This window comes from Varroa jacobsoni, unplaced genomic scaffold, assembly GCF_002532875.2.
Source record: "Varroa jacobsoni isolate VJ856 unplaced genomic scaffold, vjacob_1.0 scaffold_641, whole genome shotgun sequence".
NCBI lineage: Eukaryota > Metazoa > Arthropoda > Arachnida > Mesostigmata > Varroidae > Varroa > Varroa jacobsoni.
The window spans coordinates 333,790-354,184 of record NW_019213543.1 but is presented as its reverse complement, the minus strand read 5'-3'; the positions used below and the strand labels follow the sequence as shown (position 1 = coordinate 354,184).

The 20,395-nt window shown below is 38.3% G+C and overlaps 2 protein-coding genes across 9 annotated transcripts in view; one reads left to right on the top strand and one right to left on the bottom strand.

The window, feature by feature from the left end:
* mol (dual oxidase maturation factor 1 mol) overlaps positions 1-10,816 on the top strand; it is a 107,512-nt gene extending 96,696 nt beyond the window's left edge. For 5 of the 7 annotated variants that reach the window (XM_022836356.2, XM_022836350.2, XM_022836351.2 and 2 more), the window contains 6 exons: positions 1,056-1,158; positions 3,258-3,375; positions 3,983-4,240; positions 6,232-6,424; positions 7,086-7,317; positions 7,966-10,816. In XM_022836356.2, the coding sequence (XP_022692091.1) occupies positions 1,056-1,158; positions 3,258-3,375; positions 3,983-4,240; positions 6,232-6,424; positions 7,086-7,279 (866 nt within the window). In that variant the 3' untranslated portion in view covers positions 7,280-7,317; positions 7,966-10,816. The remainder of the gene's footprint in view (positions 1-1,055; positions 1,159-3,257; positions 3,376-3,982; positions 4,241-6,231; positions 6,425-7,085; positions 7,318-7,965) is intronic. The other 2 variants (XM_022836357.2, XM_022836358.2) reach the window with 2 other exon arrangements.
* Positions 10,817-15,542: 4,726 nt separating this feature from the next.
* LOC111262245 (uncharacterized) lies at positions 15,543-19,531 on the bottom strand. 2 transcript variants are annotated; one of them, XM_022836349.2, is made up of 5 exons: positions 18,347-19,531; positions 17,601-17,888; positions 16,936-17,055; positions 16,525-16,590; positions 15,543-16,092 (listed from the first exon to the last, which is right to left on the bottom strand). In XM_022836349.2, the coding sequence occupies exons 2-5, from the start codon at positions 17,682-17,684 to the stop codon at positions 15,940-15,942; spliced, it is 423 nt and encodes a 140-aa protein (XP_022692084.1). In that variant the 5' UTR covers positions 17,685-17,888; positions 18,347-19,531; the 3' UTR covers positions 15,543-15,939. The 2 variants fall into 2 exon arrangements, with proteins under 2 accessions (XP_022692084.1, XP_086825130.1); XM_086969004.1 differs by lacking the exon at positions 18,347-19,531 and having other exon boundaries at positions 17,601-17,990.
* Between the last annotated feature and the right edge of the window lie 864 nt (positions 19,532-20,395).

Genomic DNA, 20,395 nt, shown 5'->3' with positions numbered 1-20,395 from the left:
AAAAAAAAAAGCTAGTAACCACCTATTGAAAAAATCAGCAACAATTAGAATTCGATCTATTTTGATATCAGCTTATATGTTTCTATTGGTTTCTATCTAATAAAAAAAAAATATTGTAAACGATAACTAATATTGTCAGATTCGTATTACGTAATTTAGTGGAACTTTTTAACTAACGGTTATGTGAATTCAATATAATATATCAGCCTAGATATTATTGCCCTCCCAATATGACGGATATCTCTGCAATCGTTTTAATAAAGCCTCTTAACAAGTTAAAAAAGACACTTTATGAATATATGCATTGTAAATATTTGTATAAACAGGGAACAACTATTTCAGTACCAATGTGGCGTTTTCGTCTACTTAGCGACAAATACATTAAGGGACAGCTGTCAATCGCCGATATACATACGTTATAGTAAACCGTACTACGATTCCAGGGCGGAGGATCCATAGCCAATAGCTCCGTAGCGGCTTTTCAACAAATCATTTCATTAAGGGAATCAGTGTACGGCAAACTATTACAAAAGACTTATTGCAATTAAATATCGGTCTTATTTTATCTATTTTTCAAGATAGTCTGGGCACTAAACAAGATTCCCTGTCATTTACTAGCCGTCTATAATGTTCTAACGCAAATAACCACCCCATGGACCAGACTTGCTTCCTCAACACTTGGTCCTCTCGTAACGACCCTGTTTCTGAAGGTTCGTTCGGCAGCGTACAGACAGAAGAGACAAAAACCTAAATACGATACGCTCTGCGGTACGGCAGACCAGCGAGATGTGGAATGGCGTAAAGTGACGCAACGTATTATGACGGATACACAAATCAATCGATCAGCCAAAATTGCAGCTGCTATATTTGGAAAGCGGAGCGTGTTGCGTCAGCAGAATTCTTTGGATCACACATGATTAGAGTGTATCGTCAGCTGCGTTGTTGTGAGGCTCAATTGCTTCTTCGTTTGCGATTTTTTTTCGTAGACATTTAATATGGGGTTAACGCGTAGATGATATCGTACCTGTCTTTAAGGTCTACTTTGCGTTTTTCAGGAATTGTCGCATTTGTAGTTGGGACTACAATGGCTGTAGTTGATACCCTTTGGCCCTCGAGATTCTCGACAATCCTCGAAGTCGATTACGACACCCCTTATCGGTGAGTCATTTAACAATCTCGTTTGTAATGTATATATATATATATTCCTACTGAGATTATTTATATTGGCGAAAGCACACGGACGTGAAAAATGTTTCGATTTCTGGCACAGGCAAAAATAACATGATGGGTAATATGGGCCAGTGATAAAATTAATTAGAGGGCTACATGTACATTAATTTGGATTGTTTTTTGTTTTTTTTCAATATGGGCTTACTTATAGCTTGGCTAAGGCCGAAAGCGCGAAGGCACAGAAAGGTACGTTATTATAAGTTTGGAACACAGGTAAACGCCAGCGTCTTATCTAATCGCCCCTGTAGCAGATTTTATATTGGTGTGTGAAATGAAAAGATATGGCAAGCTGTCCCGAATTCTAAGGTAATTTTTTCATAATGAATGCGTTATCTCTATCTGATGACACGCTTTGAATGAAGTAAAGCCCAGTTTCCCTTGTACGCCATCTTGCAACATTGTTACTCATGGCGTGTCACCTTGCAGACTCGAGAAATATAGCATCTACTAATCGGTGAAGTGTTTTAGTTTCATTGTTTGAAATCAATGTTTATAGAAAATCCTTTTACCGACTACCGATCCGGTATTGGTAAATCTTTTATTACGTAAGACTATTATTATTACTAGATTATTAGCATTTTCATTGCACTCCTTCTGACATCGACCTATCGGCTCAGGTTCTGAATGTGCACGCCCTCTTCTCATACACAAAAAGCACGTTAAATTGTACTTTCTTCTATGAAACGCTCCCTGATTGTAACCGCAAGAAAGTCGTCGCCTGGATGCTAAACGTCGACGCTCTATAAAAAAACAAAAAAAAGCGCCGATTGAAGATTTGCTCAAGCAAAACATCCCCTTCATTTTCTAATCATCTGAATATGATCAACGTATCATGATGCATTTTAGCTCTGAAATGCTTCGAAATTACGCAGCTCACGCGTTGAAGCGTGGCGTTTACCGTCCGTACGTGATGTTCACTAGCGAACATTCTCCGCCGCTGACTCATAATCTAGCACAGTATTATAAAAACATGTAATTTACAACATCTCGTATATGTAAGAGCCACGAGCTTGCGTTTAATACGTGTTTACACTACACCACACGCTTGTTGTTGTCGCCGTAAAGGGGCGATGTGGAAATTTTCTCATCGCATCTGCCGCCAGTAGAATCGAAGAAGACCAGCGGGCCGATTGGGACAGCAACCCAGCAGCTACTTCAGCGCAGCGCAGCGCAACTGCTCATAACCATAGTGGGTGTATATTATATTCATGAAGACGAATCTTGCAGCCTAAAAAAATACAGATCTTACGTCATTGTCTTACACCGCAATGGCTACGGTATGCAAATCTACAATGTGCGTGAGGTGCAACAATCTGCGACAAGACGATCTCCCTGTTTTTATTTTTATTGGTTCTGATACGTTGACATGCGGCAACAAGTCTGCTTCCCTATAACAGCAAAGAACTACAATAGGTGTGTTGAGAGTCGACACTGGTGATTGAGCTGTAGATTACTGAAAGCGTAGAGTCTTGCCAGGCAGGCGTTCAACAGGAAGATCTGCGTCAATTCTGTTATTAGAAAACGACTGGCGTGTTTGAACGATGTACTCTTTTGTTTACTAAGAAACTTTTATCCCATACGGAGTCATTAACGAGCGTATTTACCACCAGAGCTTGCAACACGTGGGCCAATTGTTCACAGTTGTTTTTATCCATGTCGAATCCTCCAAAATCGCAATGAAAATCGTTGAATTTTCAATAAATAACGAGCTTATTATTCTGTGAATTTACAAAGTCAACATCCGTTCTACAACTGTTATCCGTTAACATTTTCTAATGGCCGAAACCTATCAGTTATGCTTGCGACACAGATGGGACCTGTATTTGATGGGCTGCTAGTGAACCCTATTACAAACATTTAAGGAACCTCACCCTTCGCTTATTTATTCGTTAAACTAGTACGATCGAGATTCGACATAAAGGAATTACTTCTACACTTGGGCCCTATTCAAGATGTGATTAGCATACCCGCCAACTAACCAAGATGAATTTCTTTTCCCGTCGCTGTTTATCTATCATAAATTTCAGTTATTTTGTGGGTCAGGGATATTCGAACTCACGGTGTCCGTCCCTCGTGGCCACCCCGCATTCAACAATAACCGCTCGAACTTCGAAGGGTCAAGAGCAGCTCTTCAAGGTACTCGAGGTGCGAGATCGAGAAGCCCTCACAAAAGCGTACATCTAGCATAGTTCTGTCGAAAAACCGTAGTCTAACTATTTAGCTAGTCTATCTATCTAGCTGTAGCCTAGCTATATAGTAGCCTAGCTATATATTAGAAAGTGGTAGAGAGAATCGCCGACAATTTAACACACTAAAAATACGTTCTGTTAAGGAATATAACAATGCGATACCGCTATATCTAATTTGAATTACATAGGAAAGAGCGTCGAGGAAGTGAGTGAATGTTATTAAGAATATCCCGATATTTTTTGTGTGTCGTCCTATTTTCCGTATCGATAAAGTTGAACCTGTAAATTGGTCTAGAGGAAAATGAAAAAAGACTGGTCTGATTGAAATATCAATGTGTTAGGACTGGCTGCAATTCTAGGGTACTGCCCATAGACAACTTAAGCCTTATTATTACTGTTATTATATGTATATATCAGTCATTTTAGGTATTTCAAGCTTTTTGATGTTGTATTCATATACTTCCATTATATATACCTTTATATAATTTATAACGATTCTACTGCGCGAATCAAATATGGGTCTAGACTATTGCTCTAATTACTATATATAATTTACTATGTAGAAATTGGAAGACGAACTCTCGGAAATGTCGCCGTCAGAGTTCGGCGATGACAATTCCGAGTTCGGAGGGCGCGACAACGCAGCCTACGACGGTTCAAGCGAAGTCCTACCCTGTGGGTCGGGTTCAAGAGTTGGTGTATCACGAGCCACGGCTGGAGCTACCAGTTCGCGTGAGGAATCGCTTGCTGAGCGAAACGACACCAACGAACTCGGTGAAGAGTTTGAGATGGTTGACGGAAAGCGCGCCATCACGCTACAGGTAGTGTTTAGCACAACGCCTAATGTTTCTCGTTGCTTTTATTAGTTGATTTCATGATATGAATATTATAGGGATATACAACGTATTTACTTCGCCAGTAATTTAAACAAAATCCCATACGTTCAAACCCCGATGTTTGTTCTCAACGTACTTGGTACGCACCATTCACGCCCAGGTTACAGTTATAATATAAAAATAGTATTTAATTAATCATATCTAACATTATGATCAAATCACTCTATTAGCTGTCATATTATTTTTAGTTGTACTACCACTTGCCTTATCATTAGAGAAATGGAGGCGTTATTTTTTTTTATGATTTAATCCTAAACGCATTTGATATTCGTAAACGAGTAATCCCGGGTTCAGCGAGCCCTCCCCCAGTAACTGTGATAGCATTCAGGCGGGTAATAAACGTCCGCATACACGCACGCGCACGCGCACATACACACATACACACGCACGTCACAAGCAGATTTTACGCATGTGAGTAGCTTACTTTTTTCAAAAATTGAAACTTGCACTTTCTACCGTGGTTGTACAATGAAGAAAGTCTCTCTATACGAATCGGATTTATTAAATTTCTTTTATGTTTTGTGGTACCCGCAGGTTGGAAACTAGGGTACACGACTCTTTAATTCGATGGGCAAATCGCCTTTTTCGAAGCTATTCAGGTATTGTGTCAAAGGGTCGATGTAATCTAAGCCAGGAAAAGTCGGAACCTAGAATAAGACCGAATCTAACGTCAATCATAATAGAGTTAAACTAACGGTGTAACTGACGTCAACAGGAATTACTCTCGCGAACGTACGCGCTTACATCTATTCTGCAGCAGTGAATACACAGAAGTAAAAACAGCAACGTGAAACATTAGTAAAAAACATTTTCATTCCTCGAAAACATTCAAAGGACGAATAATTAACATCTCATCATTAACACAACAGTTACTACCTTATGCTATCGTTTCAGCGCCCTAGACTTAGTTCACTAAGACGAATGCGTCACTATTAATTAGCTGGACGACTACCAACAGGTTTCTGATGTACGTTTAACAGTGGTGACGGTGACGATAATCAATTTGTTCTGAGAAGTAAAAGAAGTCTACAAAAGAACGGATCCGTCTGCTGAGGACTTGAGGAATTTGATTAACGTTATTTTTTTTCCTAGCAACTACTTCAGTTTGCAACAGCTAACACCCTAAGTAACGATTTGTTTTCGACACCGTATAGCTAATACATAAAATAATTTGGCATCATAGAGGCATTCAAACATACGGCTATTGTTTAATCGACTCACTGATGTACCGCACAGGCCAAAGCAGGACAGCAGAAGTTCGTATCCCAACTCAAAAAACGTGTATACAGAATCGTAAGGACCGCATTAAGGACTTAACTCGTCACATGACAAATAACTTGCTTGAAAAATTGGCATCACCTCTACTCTTATTTCATTGCCATAACGGATTACTTCCGTCTTTGAATCCTTTGTATTTTTTCAATAGATATCTTTATGGCGATTTTGTCGTGGAGTCGCTTGTGTCAATTTATCTAGGAATCGCCGACCAGGTTGAGCAGATCTGACAGGATTGCTCGTTATTGGCCTGCGCTCTCTTGCGAAACAAGTTCTCAGTTATTGGTGATCGGCGGCCTATGTTGCTTTCTCGGACAAAAATACAATGCTTAATCATAAAATATTGATTTCTTTGTTACGTATTGCTTTCGATTGTCAGATAGTCAAAAGATTTACAAATACTTTTCTTTTATACACTATGATGTCACAGGAAAACATTGACCGTGGCCCAAAAAACTATTTTTTTTTTATCAAGTCCAAGCCGTCAGATAGATCTTTGACGTTTTCTCACAAGATAACACAATACAAGATCTATATCACTGAAATGTTTGACTTGTCCTGTTTTGCTCTGCAAAGAAAGCTTTTTCTTTGCTTTACTACTTCACCGTAACTCTTTTTCGTGTTCTACGCGTGATCCATAGGATTTCGGCAAATTTGCGAATCGCATGGCTACCGCAGCGCGAACTCAGAGCACACGCTTCGGTGTAGTAAATCGGCACCAATCATACGGCGGTACGGGAGCATCTTCGCAACATTCGCGACTACAACCTGCTATGAGTCTTGTCCAGCGCGATAATGGAACAACTACAATTCAGATTAGCCATACGCTCTCAAGTACGTACCCAGGCGATAACAGGCTGACCTTCAAATATTTGAAGCTTTACGTTCGGCATTGCTTCAGACAGAACCGAAAACCCCAGCCTTTATTGTGCTACACCTTAGGCGTGTAAATAGGGGAAACCGTTCTCAACGTAGAGAGCACATATGATCCTAATTATCTTTGTCGTGGACATAGGTTGACAAAAATTGAGTTTACCCTCAGCGAAGTTTATCTAAGTTAGATAATATTTCGCCAAAATGGCTCCTACGACAACGATCACAAGAAAATACACGATCTGTACGAGAAATAGCATTTTCGTATAATGATACGCAATTATACTACAGTTTTTTTATTATTATTCAAGGAAAACCCAATCTACCACTTGAAATAATTAAATTGACCCTAGAAAAGAAGTTCAGAGTGCAGAAGCGTGATGTTGATGTCAGGGAAAAGTGTGACTACTTATAAACAAGTTGACGTATTGCGTTAAATGGGTATGACAGTAGCTGGGATCATACCGTTGACCTAATTATAGACTGGACAGCTTTTGCCAATATTATACGCAGACACCACGCAGTGTTGAGTATAGGAGCCACGTTTTCGTAAAGTTCATTATTTTCATTGCTAATAGCTAGAAATCTGACCGTCAATGACGGGACCCTCCCTATTCTTCAGGGTCAGGTGACCCTGATACGACGGATGAGGGTCCTCGCGACGACAAACTAGAGGTGGTCAAGGTAATGGAAACGGCGGCGAAACCTGTTGTCGGCGCAATGGCCGGGCCGTTATTGCCGGTAACGCGCGGCGATAATGAAGGGCATACATCAGACGGCGATACTGCTCAATCAGGCAGTGTCCACCCCGTATAAAGTACCATGGTTCGCTCTATGGGGACGCACTCCTCAAGGTGACTGCTTCTTGCATGGCTTTGCCTGACTAACAACGAATTAAAAAATAGCCCAGAACTGCTTGCAGTGCCTGCAACACTGGTCCTTTTAGCTTCCTCCTGTGTGAAGTTGATATGATACGGGAACAGTTAGCCAAAGTGGTCTCAAGGAACAAAACGATTCTGTTCCAAAAGCTATCCGGGGTCTGCATCCACACAGCCATCAACTGACACATTGATGTCGATGCGAATTTTTTCGGACCTTTTTTCGGAATTTTTTGACTGACGTATTCAAAATCTGACCATTTTTCTAAACGATTGATTGACTTCTACTTAATACTTTGGATTGGTCGTCTGTGTCAAGCTTTACACCTAGTAGGAGTTAGACTTTTAGAGTATATGCCAATAAACCAAACGGCTCCAGTATACCATCACATGAGTAGGTCTTGCTCAGGCGTACATTAGCGCTGAGGGGTTTCAGCCTTCGTTAAGAAATGCATAACTCTAGCTAAGGTATCTGGAGGCGCCTGGTAATAGATAGCGTAACGCCTAACCTTCACTCAGCTGAGTTCAACACCTTTCAACTACAGTTTAGAAGCACTTGCGTACAACACTGACGCGAACATAGTCTATTTTTGCGCTGTATGTTTGCCCTTTTTTGAATTTCAGTCTCGGAAAAGCTATGAGAGTACGCCACTATAGCAGCTAAGGAGGGGCTTCTAGTGAACCTTATGGCAGGTTGGGTGATCCTGGAGAGCGGACAATGATAATGGAGTTCAGTGACAATTTCATCTCATCGTGGACGCCTCCGATCGAACTAAGTAACTGACTTCACTGCCCTGCATCTGGCCTACCCTTGACTTACCGGTAGCGCGTCTTCTACATGTTTTCACGTTGTTAGTGGTCGAGAATACAACCCGCACGATTAAGTGCGGACTGGTTAGAGCCGGTAGCAATTGTGATAAATGACAGAAACTGCTTCGATCGACACGGGGGACGGCGCCTCATTCTCAACAAACGATATCTTTTCATACAACAAATTCATCTAGCGGAGAGAAGCGAAAATCGACCGCAAGACAGAACGACAGAAAAAAATAAAGGCTACGAACAACAAAATTTTTTTTTAAAAAAAAATCTCCCTAGCTAGAAAAACGGGTGATTTGATGATGATGATGCTGACAACAATAATAACAATAGGTAGCAGTCATAAAAACTAATATAAAATGATAATGTGACAACCAAGAGACTAACAAATATTTACAACAACAACAGCAGCAGCAGTAACAACAACGATAAAATGCATAGCTATAAAAGGAGCCGGTTCGCGTTGGGGGTTCCCCTCATACTAAAACTACCGGGACACTAATTGGATGTAATGCGCGCGGAAAATTATTGCAGCGGAATATATAAAAATTACGCGCACATCACTTGAATCGCGTGTAAAAAGATTGTAATGGTACTCTAAATTACTCCCTACTGTGAGTTCTTTTTAATCTATATTTGTATTAAAAAATGAATAAGTTAAAAAATGGGATTTTATATTAGGTTTGATTTCATTGAAACGGTACAAAATACGCTCTAGTATATTTTAAGAACCAGCAATGAGTTCTACACTGATAATCGGAGGGAAAAGAACTGGGGAAAACAAATTCAACTCACATAGCAAATTTCAGCACGGCAATATTGACTTTCAGATCACACAACCGTGCAGAACTGTAATCCGCCACTGTATCAGGAGAGGAAAAGTAACAGATATCTAAAATATGGATTCGCAGACCTTTTCCGATAGCGGTCGGGACATGCCTGTTATGGTAACCCTATGAGTCCCGTAACAAACGGCAGCTCGCCGAACGACTTGGAGATGCAGAGAAGGCGATGGAGACAACATTTTAGACAATTTTACAAATACAAAAATGCTACCTAAACACGTAACTGTACTATACGTTGAAATACCCATGTACTGTGCGTAACCCACTGCCGTGGTTGTATATACGATCTAGTCATAGGATAGTTTAGGTTCTGCAGGTTAGATTATAACTTTATAACAGAAAATGGGAGAAAGAGAGAGAAACAAGATGCGTTAATAATGGGAGCATTTTGAAGCAGGACCAAAAAGCTTGAACTGTCAAACAAATCGTCTAAACATCGAAGAAATAAAACAATGAGAGATGCCGTTGATGAAACGGTGATAACGAGCGTGGAAATTAATATACTCCGCAGCACAGAGCTGAAGGCTTCAAATGACCCGTTGTTTGGCCCAACCAAGGTTTATGGAGCTGTGCTCTGTTATTTTGCAAATATGCACAAAATTTAATAAATAATCAATTTAACAGGTAATAATAATCTTAATGATAATTACACTGTAATATTACAAGTAATTTTCAAGAATCAACTTTGTGGTTAGTCCCATTTGCAGCATACATCGCGACTACATAATGTAAAACTGAAGTGTCCAACGACGTACAAATGGAATCAACCAAGCACTTGGCTCCACTCTTGAAGCAAATTGTATTTCACTCGGCAGCATCGGACAAAGCGTAATTGTTACCCATATACATCAATAAGAACGGCGCACGTAAGGGGACACTATACTATATGAGAGCTTAGACCCTCCGGCCGAAATCCATTGATGTTTTGTTCGTGTTGTAAAGCCAGAAGATGCCCACAGCCAGTAGAAGTCCTAAGAAACGATTACCAGCTAAACATCAGGCCTGATACATGACACATTTCTGGAAATTGATCAAACAGACATCCGTAATGTGCAGTACGTTATGCTACGGTGATGTATAATGGTGCAATCGTCAATTTCGGCCACGGCTAAGTTCTTTAAGACTTAGCCTTGTAGCTGGAGTGATACTAAGTTTTCGAAGCAATCGCAAGATCACCGTTGTGGGCTTATCGCATTGTGTCGAAAAGGACCCGCTGCACTGCAAAAACCGCCAAACGGAGATTGGTCGAGTAAACTTTGCTATTTATTAAATCTACGATGATGATGAATGTTCATAATTTTTCTACTTAATAATACCTAGTACTATTTATTAGTATCGACGTAATACAGGGTGATCGTTTATTAATCTTCCTGATGATGAGTCATTATCGTCAAAACTATCGCGATATCGAAAATTGCAGACCGCGTCAGAACGATGAAGGTATGATTAATGTTACCACATTGGCAACAGAAGCCACTTGAAAGGGGGGTTTCTCTGTGTAGACATTCGACCAACTAGAAATACGTTGAAATGCCGAAATACATCGGAATTAGTAAATGAACAAGACGGAACAAGCTCAGATCCCGCTGACCATTTTGTATTTTTTTCTTTTTTGTTAGCGATTCTTTTTTGTGATCGGGGTGTGGGAGGGCATTGGGGATGGCCAGTTCAGAGCGAAAACGAGTGAGTATTCGGTCGAGTGCAAAATGATACCCGTGAATGAAATTGTGCAAGTAGAGTTAATAATGATAACAGTAATTACGTTGTTTCTTGTTTAAATAAATGTTATTTATTATTTCCCCGTCATACGATATGCTTCAATGTATTTATTTACTAGGTAAAGCTTACAGTAGATACAGCCTGATTTTAAGGGGTCATTTAAAATAGTTTTTTTTTCATGTATTTTAAAGAAAGTGATGAAGTTTAAAAAAAAATACAGTGGTAAGCCGCGGTACATATATTTTTAGCAGGTTTCACTCTTACAGGCGGACCACAAACTTTGATTTTCGCTGTAGTATAAACCGTAATGCAAAGCAAGTCGAGAGCTAATCTCATCTTATAGACCCTAATTTATAGCAAAATAATGTCTTCATACATTTTTGGTGATACTTTTCCTGTTTGACCTGCAGCCAGACGTCATTATCTGTAAGTGTCTTCACTTTCGCTGCAATTTTAGTTGGTAGTTTTACCATCATTAAGTGAAAACATTTAAATATATCCGGAAAGGTTAACTAGTCTTATTGCCTTGGAGTGCGACATGTAAAATCTGTTATATCTTATGTTAGTGTTGCTTGACATCGCCAGATAAAATGCTACAGAGCAGCGATTTGGTCAAAACATGCTTGAAACAATTTCAAAACATATGAACATTTCAATGTTTAAACGATAATACCAAAAACATTTGATTTTCTAGAGCCCCGAAAATGTTCCAACTTCGCTTCCCAAGTATTCATCATTGAGGGCTCAGTACCGAATAAATAATCACGTTGAGAAAACCACCTCATCCTTCATAACTGAAACTTTCGGTGAAATTCTATCTCTAGTCAAGGCGTTAAGATTTGATGCCATGCACATCTTTATAGTGTGCATAGAGAAAATCTCAATCAGAAGCGGCTCTGCTATCCTTCCTAACACTCGCCTTCTTCTAAATACGTAATTTAACCCAGTTGCATTCTGTTTTCTATAAACGATTTGCTCCTATTACAATTACTTTCATCTTCCATTTTCTAGAATACTTTGTCTTTACGATAGGAATAATACGGACATTGATTGGTACAAGATCGAAAGAGTTTTGCGTCAAACGTTGACTACCAGTTGTTCTTCATGGTGAGAATACATTTGATTTTTATGAAAACTTGCAAAACAAACGACAACGATGCAATGACATCATGAACGTCAGCACACCCAGTCCCTTTGGCTAACCTTCTCCCTTCATCAAACATAATTTCTAATGTTAATAAATAGCTTCCGCATAATAATCACTAGCTCCATTATTGTTCGAACTGTAGCCATTGAACTTGTGGGCTAATAGGAAAAAGTATTTGTGGATTTAGATCAGGTTACTATGTTAAACGAGAATTGAAACTTTCTTCCATTTCACCGGCCATCTCTTTGGATCAATTCACTTTTTTTTTTAATTTTTTTTATTTACTTTTAATTTAAGTGTACTTAAGCAGCGCAGTTTACGTGCAACTGAACACCACTAGGCCAAAACCTATTTTATCTGGGCCGAGTATGGAACTGAGGGTTCACGGTGGGACTTGGTTCCGACGGGCTTTGTTGGGTTGCAATTATAAGTCTAATAAATAGGTTATATTGTATAATGGCCACTAATTCACGTATTCAAGGCATCCCATATAAAAGCTATTGGTTTAAAGTTTTTAAAACGTCAAAATTCATTGGGCTTGCCAAAAACGGGCTCGCTTGCTGATAGCAGCGGCCAGCGATTATCTAGGCTGCTCGATCCGAGACGATTAGGAAATGTCCTCTATACAAATCAAGGAGATTGCTTGCGATTTTATAAAGCTGGAGCTGGAAAATCGGGAAGTATACCTATGCGAATATAGCGTTTTCGACTTTATCGTATTGAATGCTGATAGCTATTGCTAATCAGTAGAAGATCTTTACTTAGAGCAATACGTTTTTGGGTACCACGTTACTGTTACTATTCACACTATTCAAACTGACTTGTTTGGTGCTGATAACAAATAAAAACGTAAAAAAAACGACCGAACATAACCGACAAAAAATTACACTTGCAGGATAGACCGCCTGTACATAATAAATAGCAGTACCTTCTTTAATCCGATAACGTTCGAAACTAACTGGATCATAAACATATGGATTCAGATGGACAAACAACATGGATAGTACTTGTAAAAAAAAAAAGGTGTATGCATCACATTCTGAGCTTAACATTGAGCATTTTCAAGTACACGACTTTGTATTATATTTTAATTATATTATTATCATATAGTATTTCTCTGCCTTGAAAAAATCGTACCAAGACAATACTGTACTCCGAAATCGGAGTAATGGAATTTACCTGGTAAACTTTTAATTTTTTTGCTGAACTTTGCTTTTTTTAGTAATGCCTCATCCAAACCAGCTCATAGTTCTAACTACATTCCGCAGACCCTCGTTGCGATTTAACGAGCTTCTCAATTCACTATAATATTCATAATAATGTGTTAGCCGTAAAGCAATGAACATCGTTGAAATGAAAGCCATTATATTTCTAAGCATTGAGGTACCGTAACGATGTAACCGACTCGTGAACAAGTCAACTGTGTCGTATTTGTAAGCGAATCTCTCTACTCCAAAAAAAAAAACAGTATTTTTCATATTTTTTGACGCAGCCGGACACGTCTTTAGTTTGCGAAGATAGAACGTTGGGGTCATGTGATTCATATAATCGAAACAAGATAATTCGACTCCATGGCGAATATAAACGATATCCTCAGAATAATCACACATCAGCCCAGCTATTTTGTGTATAGTGAAGTCAATCTCGCGCTTAATCGTTTCGAAATGTCTCGGCTTCCCAAAAAACACATATACAACCTGTCTCGTACCTCATCACGAACATTATCAAGCGTTTTCAGCAATTCCCCGGGTCATCTTAGACACTGTGCTACCGTAGCAACAACCCTGCGGTGTGGTCTAATAGGTTAGGTTAGATTCTTCTGCCTTCGGCCTTTATTAAATTTACTAGCTCTATATATTTCTGGTTAAAATGATTATAGCATGCATAACCTCGTTAGCATCTTCACGACATATTCTGCTTTTACGCCCGCTAAAAATAGCGATTTAACAGTCGGTTTGCGCGAACTCGTATCCGAGCCGAAATGGAGAATTCAATCTTCTCATTCTTAACACCGATAATATTGCCTATCGCTGGACCTCTGGTCGCGCCGTTCTTGATCACATTGGTGAGTCACTAACGCTTTCAACAGGTAAATTTGACGACTGACTGTTGGCTCCGTCTACGAGATAATAAACCGAAAAGAAAAATTGATAAAGCATTCAAAATGTAATGAAATAAAAAGAAAAAAAAACGTTTTTAATGCTGTAAAAATGATAAAATAGAACCCAAGTAGCTGACCCAATAATGTAAAAGGAGTGATGTCGTTAAACAACGATACCGATATACAGCATCAAACATAGTGCAGCATAGCAGTAATGACGCCCAACTCCGCTTTACAACAATTTAACGTACTCGTTTTCTGACGGGGAAGTCCAGATTTCGAATTTCTTCCAGCTCAATGACAATGGAAGCAAACCCGACCTTCCAGAACACCAAGAAAACGGAAAAATTTAGTAAGAATCAACACGAAGACATCAGATCTATAGATTCTTATGTTGCAATCAACGACATAATCTTTCTTAACCCAATCGGGGTGCTCTGCGGCATGTGCCAATGGAGAAACTTATGTCACAAATTTTTCTTTCTTCGTTAGGAAATATATCCGCCATACAATAAGCAAGGTTTAAGACAACGAGGAGGGCACTCTATTAACTACAGGCATCTTCAAGTATCTATACTGGTTTTTAGTGACAATTTATCACTGGAAAGCAATGCGCCTAAGAGGAGCTTGATGGGGGTATCTGTCGGCTATGCTACTAGTTCAATAGAATTTTTTTAACAATAGACCTATTCATAATCCTGTAGTCCATTGGTTTTTCCGTGATAAAGAAATCCGAATTACTTTTTCTATTGATTTCAATGAGTGATAGGATCTTCAGATTTAATATAGGATATAAGCACATTTCGTTTCACGCTGGAAATCAAATAATACCTAATACCAAAACCAGAGGTACAATGTGGTAGGTTCCGTTCACGCACATTATTGCGTCACATAAGACCTTTAAAGTCCATCTATCCAGGTTTTGATCCGAATTGGGTCGACCCTTAACCTCGCTTACTAGGTTATTAAACACGTCTTTTTTTCTGCATTTAGTCGTGGTGTTACGCACATGAATAAAATACATTAGGTGTTACATATATAATACCTACATTGGGTCTACGCAAACATAGCGCTATTTTAGCGTAATTCGACAAATAACGAATAAATTCACTCGTCATTTGTCATATTATAAATAATCTCGCCTATTTAGAGATTTTAGCCGAGCAGTGCCATCTCATGAGTCTTAAGTGATAGCGAAACCATAAATTAATGTCTATAAAATTAGTATCTTAGGCCCACCTAAACATAACACAGGATACTCTCTAGGATCACAACTGCGCAATCGCCTGTATAGCTATTTTGCAGACGTTTAAAAAATCAAGATATAACTATTATAGCGTTCAAAATCTTTTTACGGTCAAAAAGAAAACTACTTCGTTTCAAATCTAACACTATTTTTACCCTTCAAAATCCTCAAATCAATCCTCAAATTACCTTTCAATACGCAAAATGATGACACACATGAATTAAGTGGCTATTAAGCTAAACAAAGAATATTATCAGGTGTGGCCTTATGATCATACTGCCGTCTGCAGGACCAGCGAGCTAAACACGAACTTGCGAGTACAAATCTTTAAGAATGGATTGGATTTATTGTAGTTAAGAAAGTATTTAAATTTTAAAAAAAACTTCTCAAGCTATATCAAGAAGAAGTGGATACCAAACCGTAAATACATGCACATGTTAGAAAACATATCTATTAGTAATAACAATGGTATCTTTTATATAAGTCATCCTTAATCTGCCTCTAGATTGCCAATTTAAATAGCCGTCAATACTACTTCTAGTTATCCTTGTACAAATATCATTGTAAGTATATTAGTTGTCCTTGATATAAATACGAACGTACACTCGACCTATAAGCCTAGTATCTAAAAACTATTCACCAAATATGTCTCATTTTGTAACCATTATTGATTGAAGCTTTCAGTGCAAACAACCATACGATGGCATATTACTTATTAGCATTATAATTTTGATTCTTGAGCCATTTTAACACCGGCCTTCGCCAGAATGCCAACAAGCTTCCCGTTCTCGTAGAGTGCACGAGTATCATCACCAGTGCCAATAAATGATCCTCGGACGAAGACCTTCGGCACGCTGCGACTACCGGTCATCTCCTAGTGATTGCAAAACATTCAATATTTTAAAATAAATTGTTAGTACTATATATTTAGGCACAATTAAGGCATAAGTTCAATGGAGATTTTTATGAACCTTATAATCCCAAAAATTACTGTCGAGATGAGCTATGTATTCGACTAGGCGTAGAGTTGTACGTAAAATAAACCTATGCCAGAAAAATGGTATATCATTAGGTCATTTAGGACTACTCTTCGTTCAATGGTAGATCATTCAATTTCTAAATGTTTCCTTATCGACGAAGTAAGAAAAACATTTTGACGTGACTAAAGGGTCCCTCTTTTTCTGCGTTGCGTTCATTACACTCCGATCGTTATAGTATATTCCGCCTGGTGGGCCACAGTCCTACAAACAGATGAAGTATTTTATATAAGAAGCGTCATTAGAAGGAAAGTCCAGGGTCTTCTCACCTGAAGTACGTCTTGAATTAACGGTCCATCCTTACGCTTATCCAGCTGGACGAACCTTGCCTCAGCCTAAAATGTATAGAATAATGGCTCAATTATATATCCAATATCATCAATTATTATTTAAAAAAAAATACAACAATGTATAATCTGACAGAAATAGCAAATTTGTATGCAGAATGTACTAGCTATATTAATTTTTATGGACGAAATTACCTCACTTCAACGATATGTAAAATAATTGAGTATTTTTTCATTTTCCACTTTTTTCACCACTATTGTTAGCTAGTTTCTGACATGACGACCATACGACAAATTTATTCATAAATATTTCTAGCGAAAAAAAAATGAAAATCATCTTTCTAAACACTTTCGGCATGTTGATGAAATATGGCGGCTCAATATTGCGCTTACTTTTATGTCAGAAACGAGGATCGAATAAACCATCTGACAATATGGACAGGTCGTCTTTGAAAAGACTACAAGCGCGTTCTTTGCTATGAGATCGTTGACCACTTGGCGGGCGGCCATTTTCTGTAATCCAACGATAAATAAGAACATAACAAGCGAAATGCTGGTTACTAATTGGTTCAATTACCGGCTAAATAAAGAAACAGCAGCTTAATGGGACATGCTGTGGGCATTGTTGGTAAACTGGTTGGTAACGTGGTCTGTTCGTTCAAAAGCAGGGGTTTTAACTCGTACATAAATCGATAAAAGTATTTAATCGTGCCATTTTTTTGTTTCAACTTCAACCGGTAACACGTTCTCATTAGAAGACATTGTTTATTTCGATTATTTCCCTATGTGTCTAACTATGCGATCGAATTAGACCGAATCATTATTTTATTAATATACCAATAGATAGCGCATCAGTTCGCTCTATATTATAGGCTTTCTTTTTTGGCTACTTCTCGCCATCAACGGGTAATGGCGTATTGGTTAAGGATTGTTCCAGGTACATTGAAAAACGTCGTTTCTAGTAAAACTCGTTTGTTCGAAAAACACCACCCGAAAGCAACAGTTTAAATGCATAGTATATCATTACAGTAAATACAGTACACTGCCATCACACTTACCACCCTATTTTTCTTGTGAAATCTCGCTGCTATATAAAAGCTCACCACTGACACAGCTGCCGCACTTAGCAAGTATTTGTCCATACAGTTTATCAAGTGGCAAGCGATCTCGCACGGAAGAACAGACACAGGCAGTTATTAATGCTGCTGTTGAAAATTGTGAAAGCACAAAACATCTGCCACGGTAGAAATAGCCGTCAATCAACGCAAGGCATAAAATTCGAATCGACGAATGATTCCTCTACTCGACTATCCTTCGGAGAGAAATTGTTCCCGGTGCAAACAATGCTGAAACGGCGATACTACAATTGCTTTCTAGCGACAGCTTGCTATAAAGGATTTTTATGTTAGTGTTTCTATTCAATCGTTGATAAAAGCCTTTTTTTTTCTGAACAATTATACTTACTTTTTGCAAATAGGAATGAAATTATATCGCGCAAATCTAGGCCGAATGCTATATTTTAGAACGTTGTTCCGGATGAGGTGCCAAGTTGGATGATCAAAAGGGAAACTAAATATAGTATCTGCCTATACATACAATTATATGATTAAATTGTTTTGGCGCTCTTTCAAATCTTATTATAGATTCACCACATAAATTAAACTAGAGGTGTATGCTATATGCGTTGTGTTGAGCGTATTAACTTTGTTTGTAGACATTAAAGGCTATAAAAAGGATGCTTATTATCAGATTGACTGTGCGTCGCGTAATTTTCAATTTCTGATACTGCTCATTGGGTACGCACTTTTAAGAGCATCAGAAATACGTTTGTACGATCCGTCTCTCCCTCTCCAGCACTGTATGTATACATTGATCGCCTACAATATGTTTCAATAAAGAAAAAAAAAACACGGTGTTAATAGCAAACTGTACAGTGAACGCTGCGATGTCATTCTTTCAAGAGTCCATAGTAATATTTGCGCAAACGTGGGTAGTGCAGCAAACTGCTCAACGAATGGTAACTGAGTGGGTATGCTTATTACGAGTACTGAGCACTATAATAAATCCCAGATATTTTTATCGGTTCCGCGATACAATTAAATGAATGAGATTCCGTAAGAACAACGGTAACGCGTTAATGTAAAGCAGGCTATTGCTTTGACAGCGTTGCTTCTAACAAATGAGATTTATACAACAGCTGATACAGGAACAACGTGTTTTTTTCTAATATTTTGGACGAGCTTAAGCATGATAGAAATAACAATTCACTCGTTTGTGCGAATTGGACGTGATAGAAAACGCGAAGAAATCCGATCTTTAAATGTTCGATACCTACGAAGCTCAACAAGCTTCATTGTTACATCTTTTATTTTTAACACATGACATGGATCCGTTTTCAATAGATTTTGCCACAACCCGTAGGTTAACACAATCAAAAGAATGAGCATAATGATAGCGGCTCAATACGTGGACAGTAAACCTGTCAGTATGAATTAAAAAAAATATTTTACATTCAATGCATATTCAACGATTAGTACCGGCATTGGACGTTAATAGCACTGTTTTCTATTGAGGCATAGCTACTTAATCGAGCCAATCTTACTGGTGTTTTCTGAACGTATGAGTTCTTTAATATAGCAGCTGATCTTTTGTGCTCCACATTTACAGGCTCTGTATGTACTGTCCTATCCAATCTCTACCTGCCACAATCCACACGTTTAATTAAAATGCTTTCCTTTAAAAATAGAAGTCACACAGCAGTGTAGTGACCATAGAGCATAGAGAACAGCACGCTATATACATATCGCGTTGCACGGGATTTTGATTCCGAATAGCATTATTTGAAGCATCTGCGCTCAGACGCTTCAGATAACGCACACTGCTCATATTAAAACAACTGTACTACTGTAGTAACTGCATCATCATAAAACTTTTACTGAGTAGGCAACAGATGAAAAACCAGCGAAGATTCAGGTAAGAAAAAGCTTATATAATAGTATTAAGCCTTATTAAATTTGTTTGCCACTTATAGCTACGTTTGTTTGACGCATGAGATTTCTAATATATGATATGAAGAAGCTTACTCGTAAATAGATATGTTGATAAACAGAGGGTCAAAAGAGACGGGGCAAAGCTCCTTGATATTACAATACCAAACACCGAATGCATACAAATAAATATTTAAGCATTATTAAAGAACCGCTCAATGATTCTTGCCCAGCCCAATTTGAAAGCCTGATTGAAGCAGATAGGTTATCTATATAAACAATTTCGTCCTTTTTATCATAGTCATTTTTGTTTACAGAATTTTTCAAAATATCATTTATTTCTATATTTCTTCGAATAGTAAACGAGAAACCTGTAACATCGAAAATGATGTATCCTAGCCCAGTCTGCTTGCAATGCAAAATACATAAATTTAACCTACTTTTCTTAAAATTTCTACAGTACCAGTATTTAAAATGTTTACTAGATAAATATCGTAGTTTAAAAATAAATTTTCCTAAATAAGTTGGTTTACTTTTTTACAAAATTCAACAACCAAATTCCTACACAATTGGTAATTGACTGAAATAATAATCAATTTAAAAAAAATATTAAGTATAAAACAAATGCCGGTGCGGACGACACAAACTGGCTAGGATAGCAATATCCATTGTAAAGAAACGCCAAATTTTAGAGTCATTTTTTTTTATTTCGGTGCGGTATCGAACAGAACGACAGGTCGTTTAAATTTGAGTGCACGTTGTTTTCGTTCACATCCTTGTAATGGCTCCGGAACTATACAGTCAGCCAGACAACAGCGCGTCTAGGGCTATCCATCCTATCCCGCCGATTAGGGCGTCACGGCTAA

Bases quoted from the DNA above. Each gene is read 5' to 3' on its own strand.
- LOC111262245 (XM_022836349.2), bottom strand. From the start codon at position 17,684: ATGGACAAATACTTGCTAAGTGCGGCAGCTGTGTCAGTGGTGAGCTTT. The intron at 17,056-17,600 runs GTAAGTGTGATG...GTTGGATTACAG, and splicing joins TTCACAAGAAAAATAGGGTG to AAAATGGCCGCCCGCCAAGT. The intron at 16,093-16,524 runs GTGAGAAGACCC...TGCAATCACTAG, and splicing joins TAATTCAAGACGTACTTCAG to GAGATGACCGGTAGTCGCAG.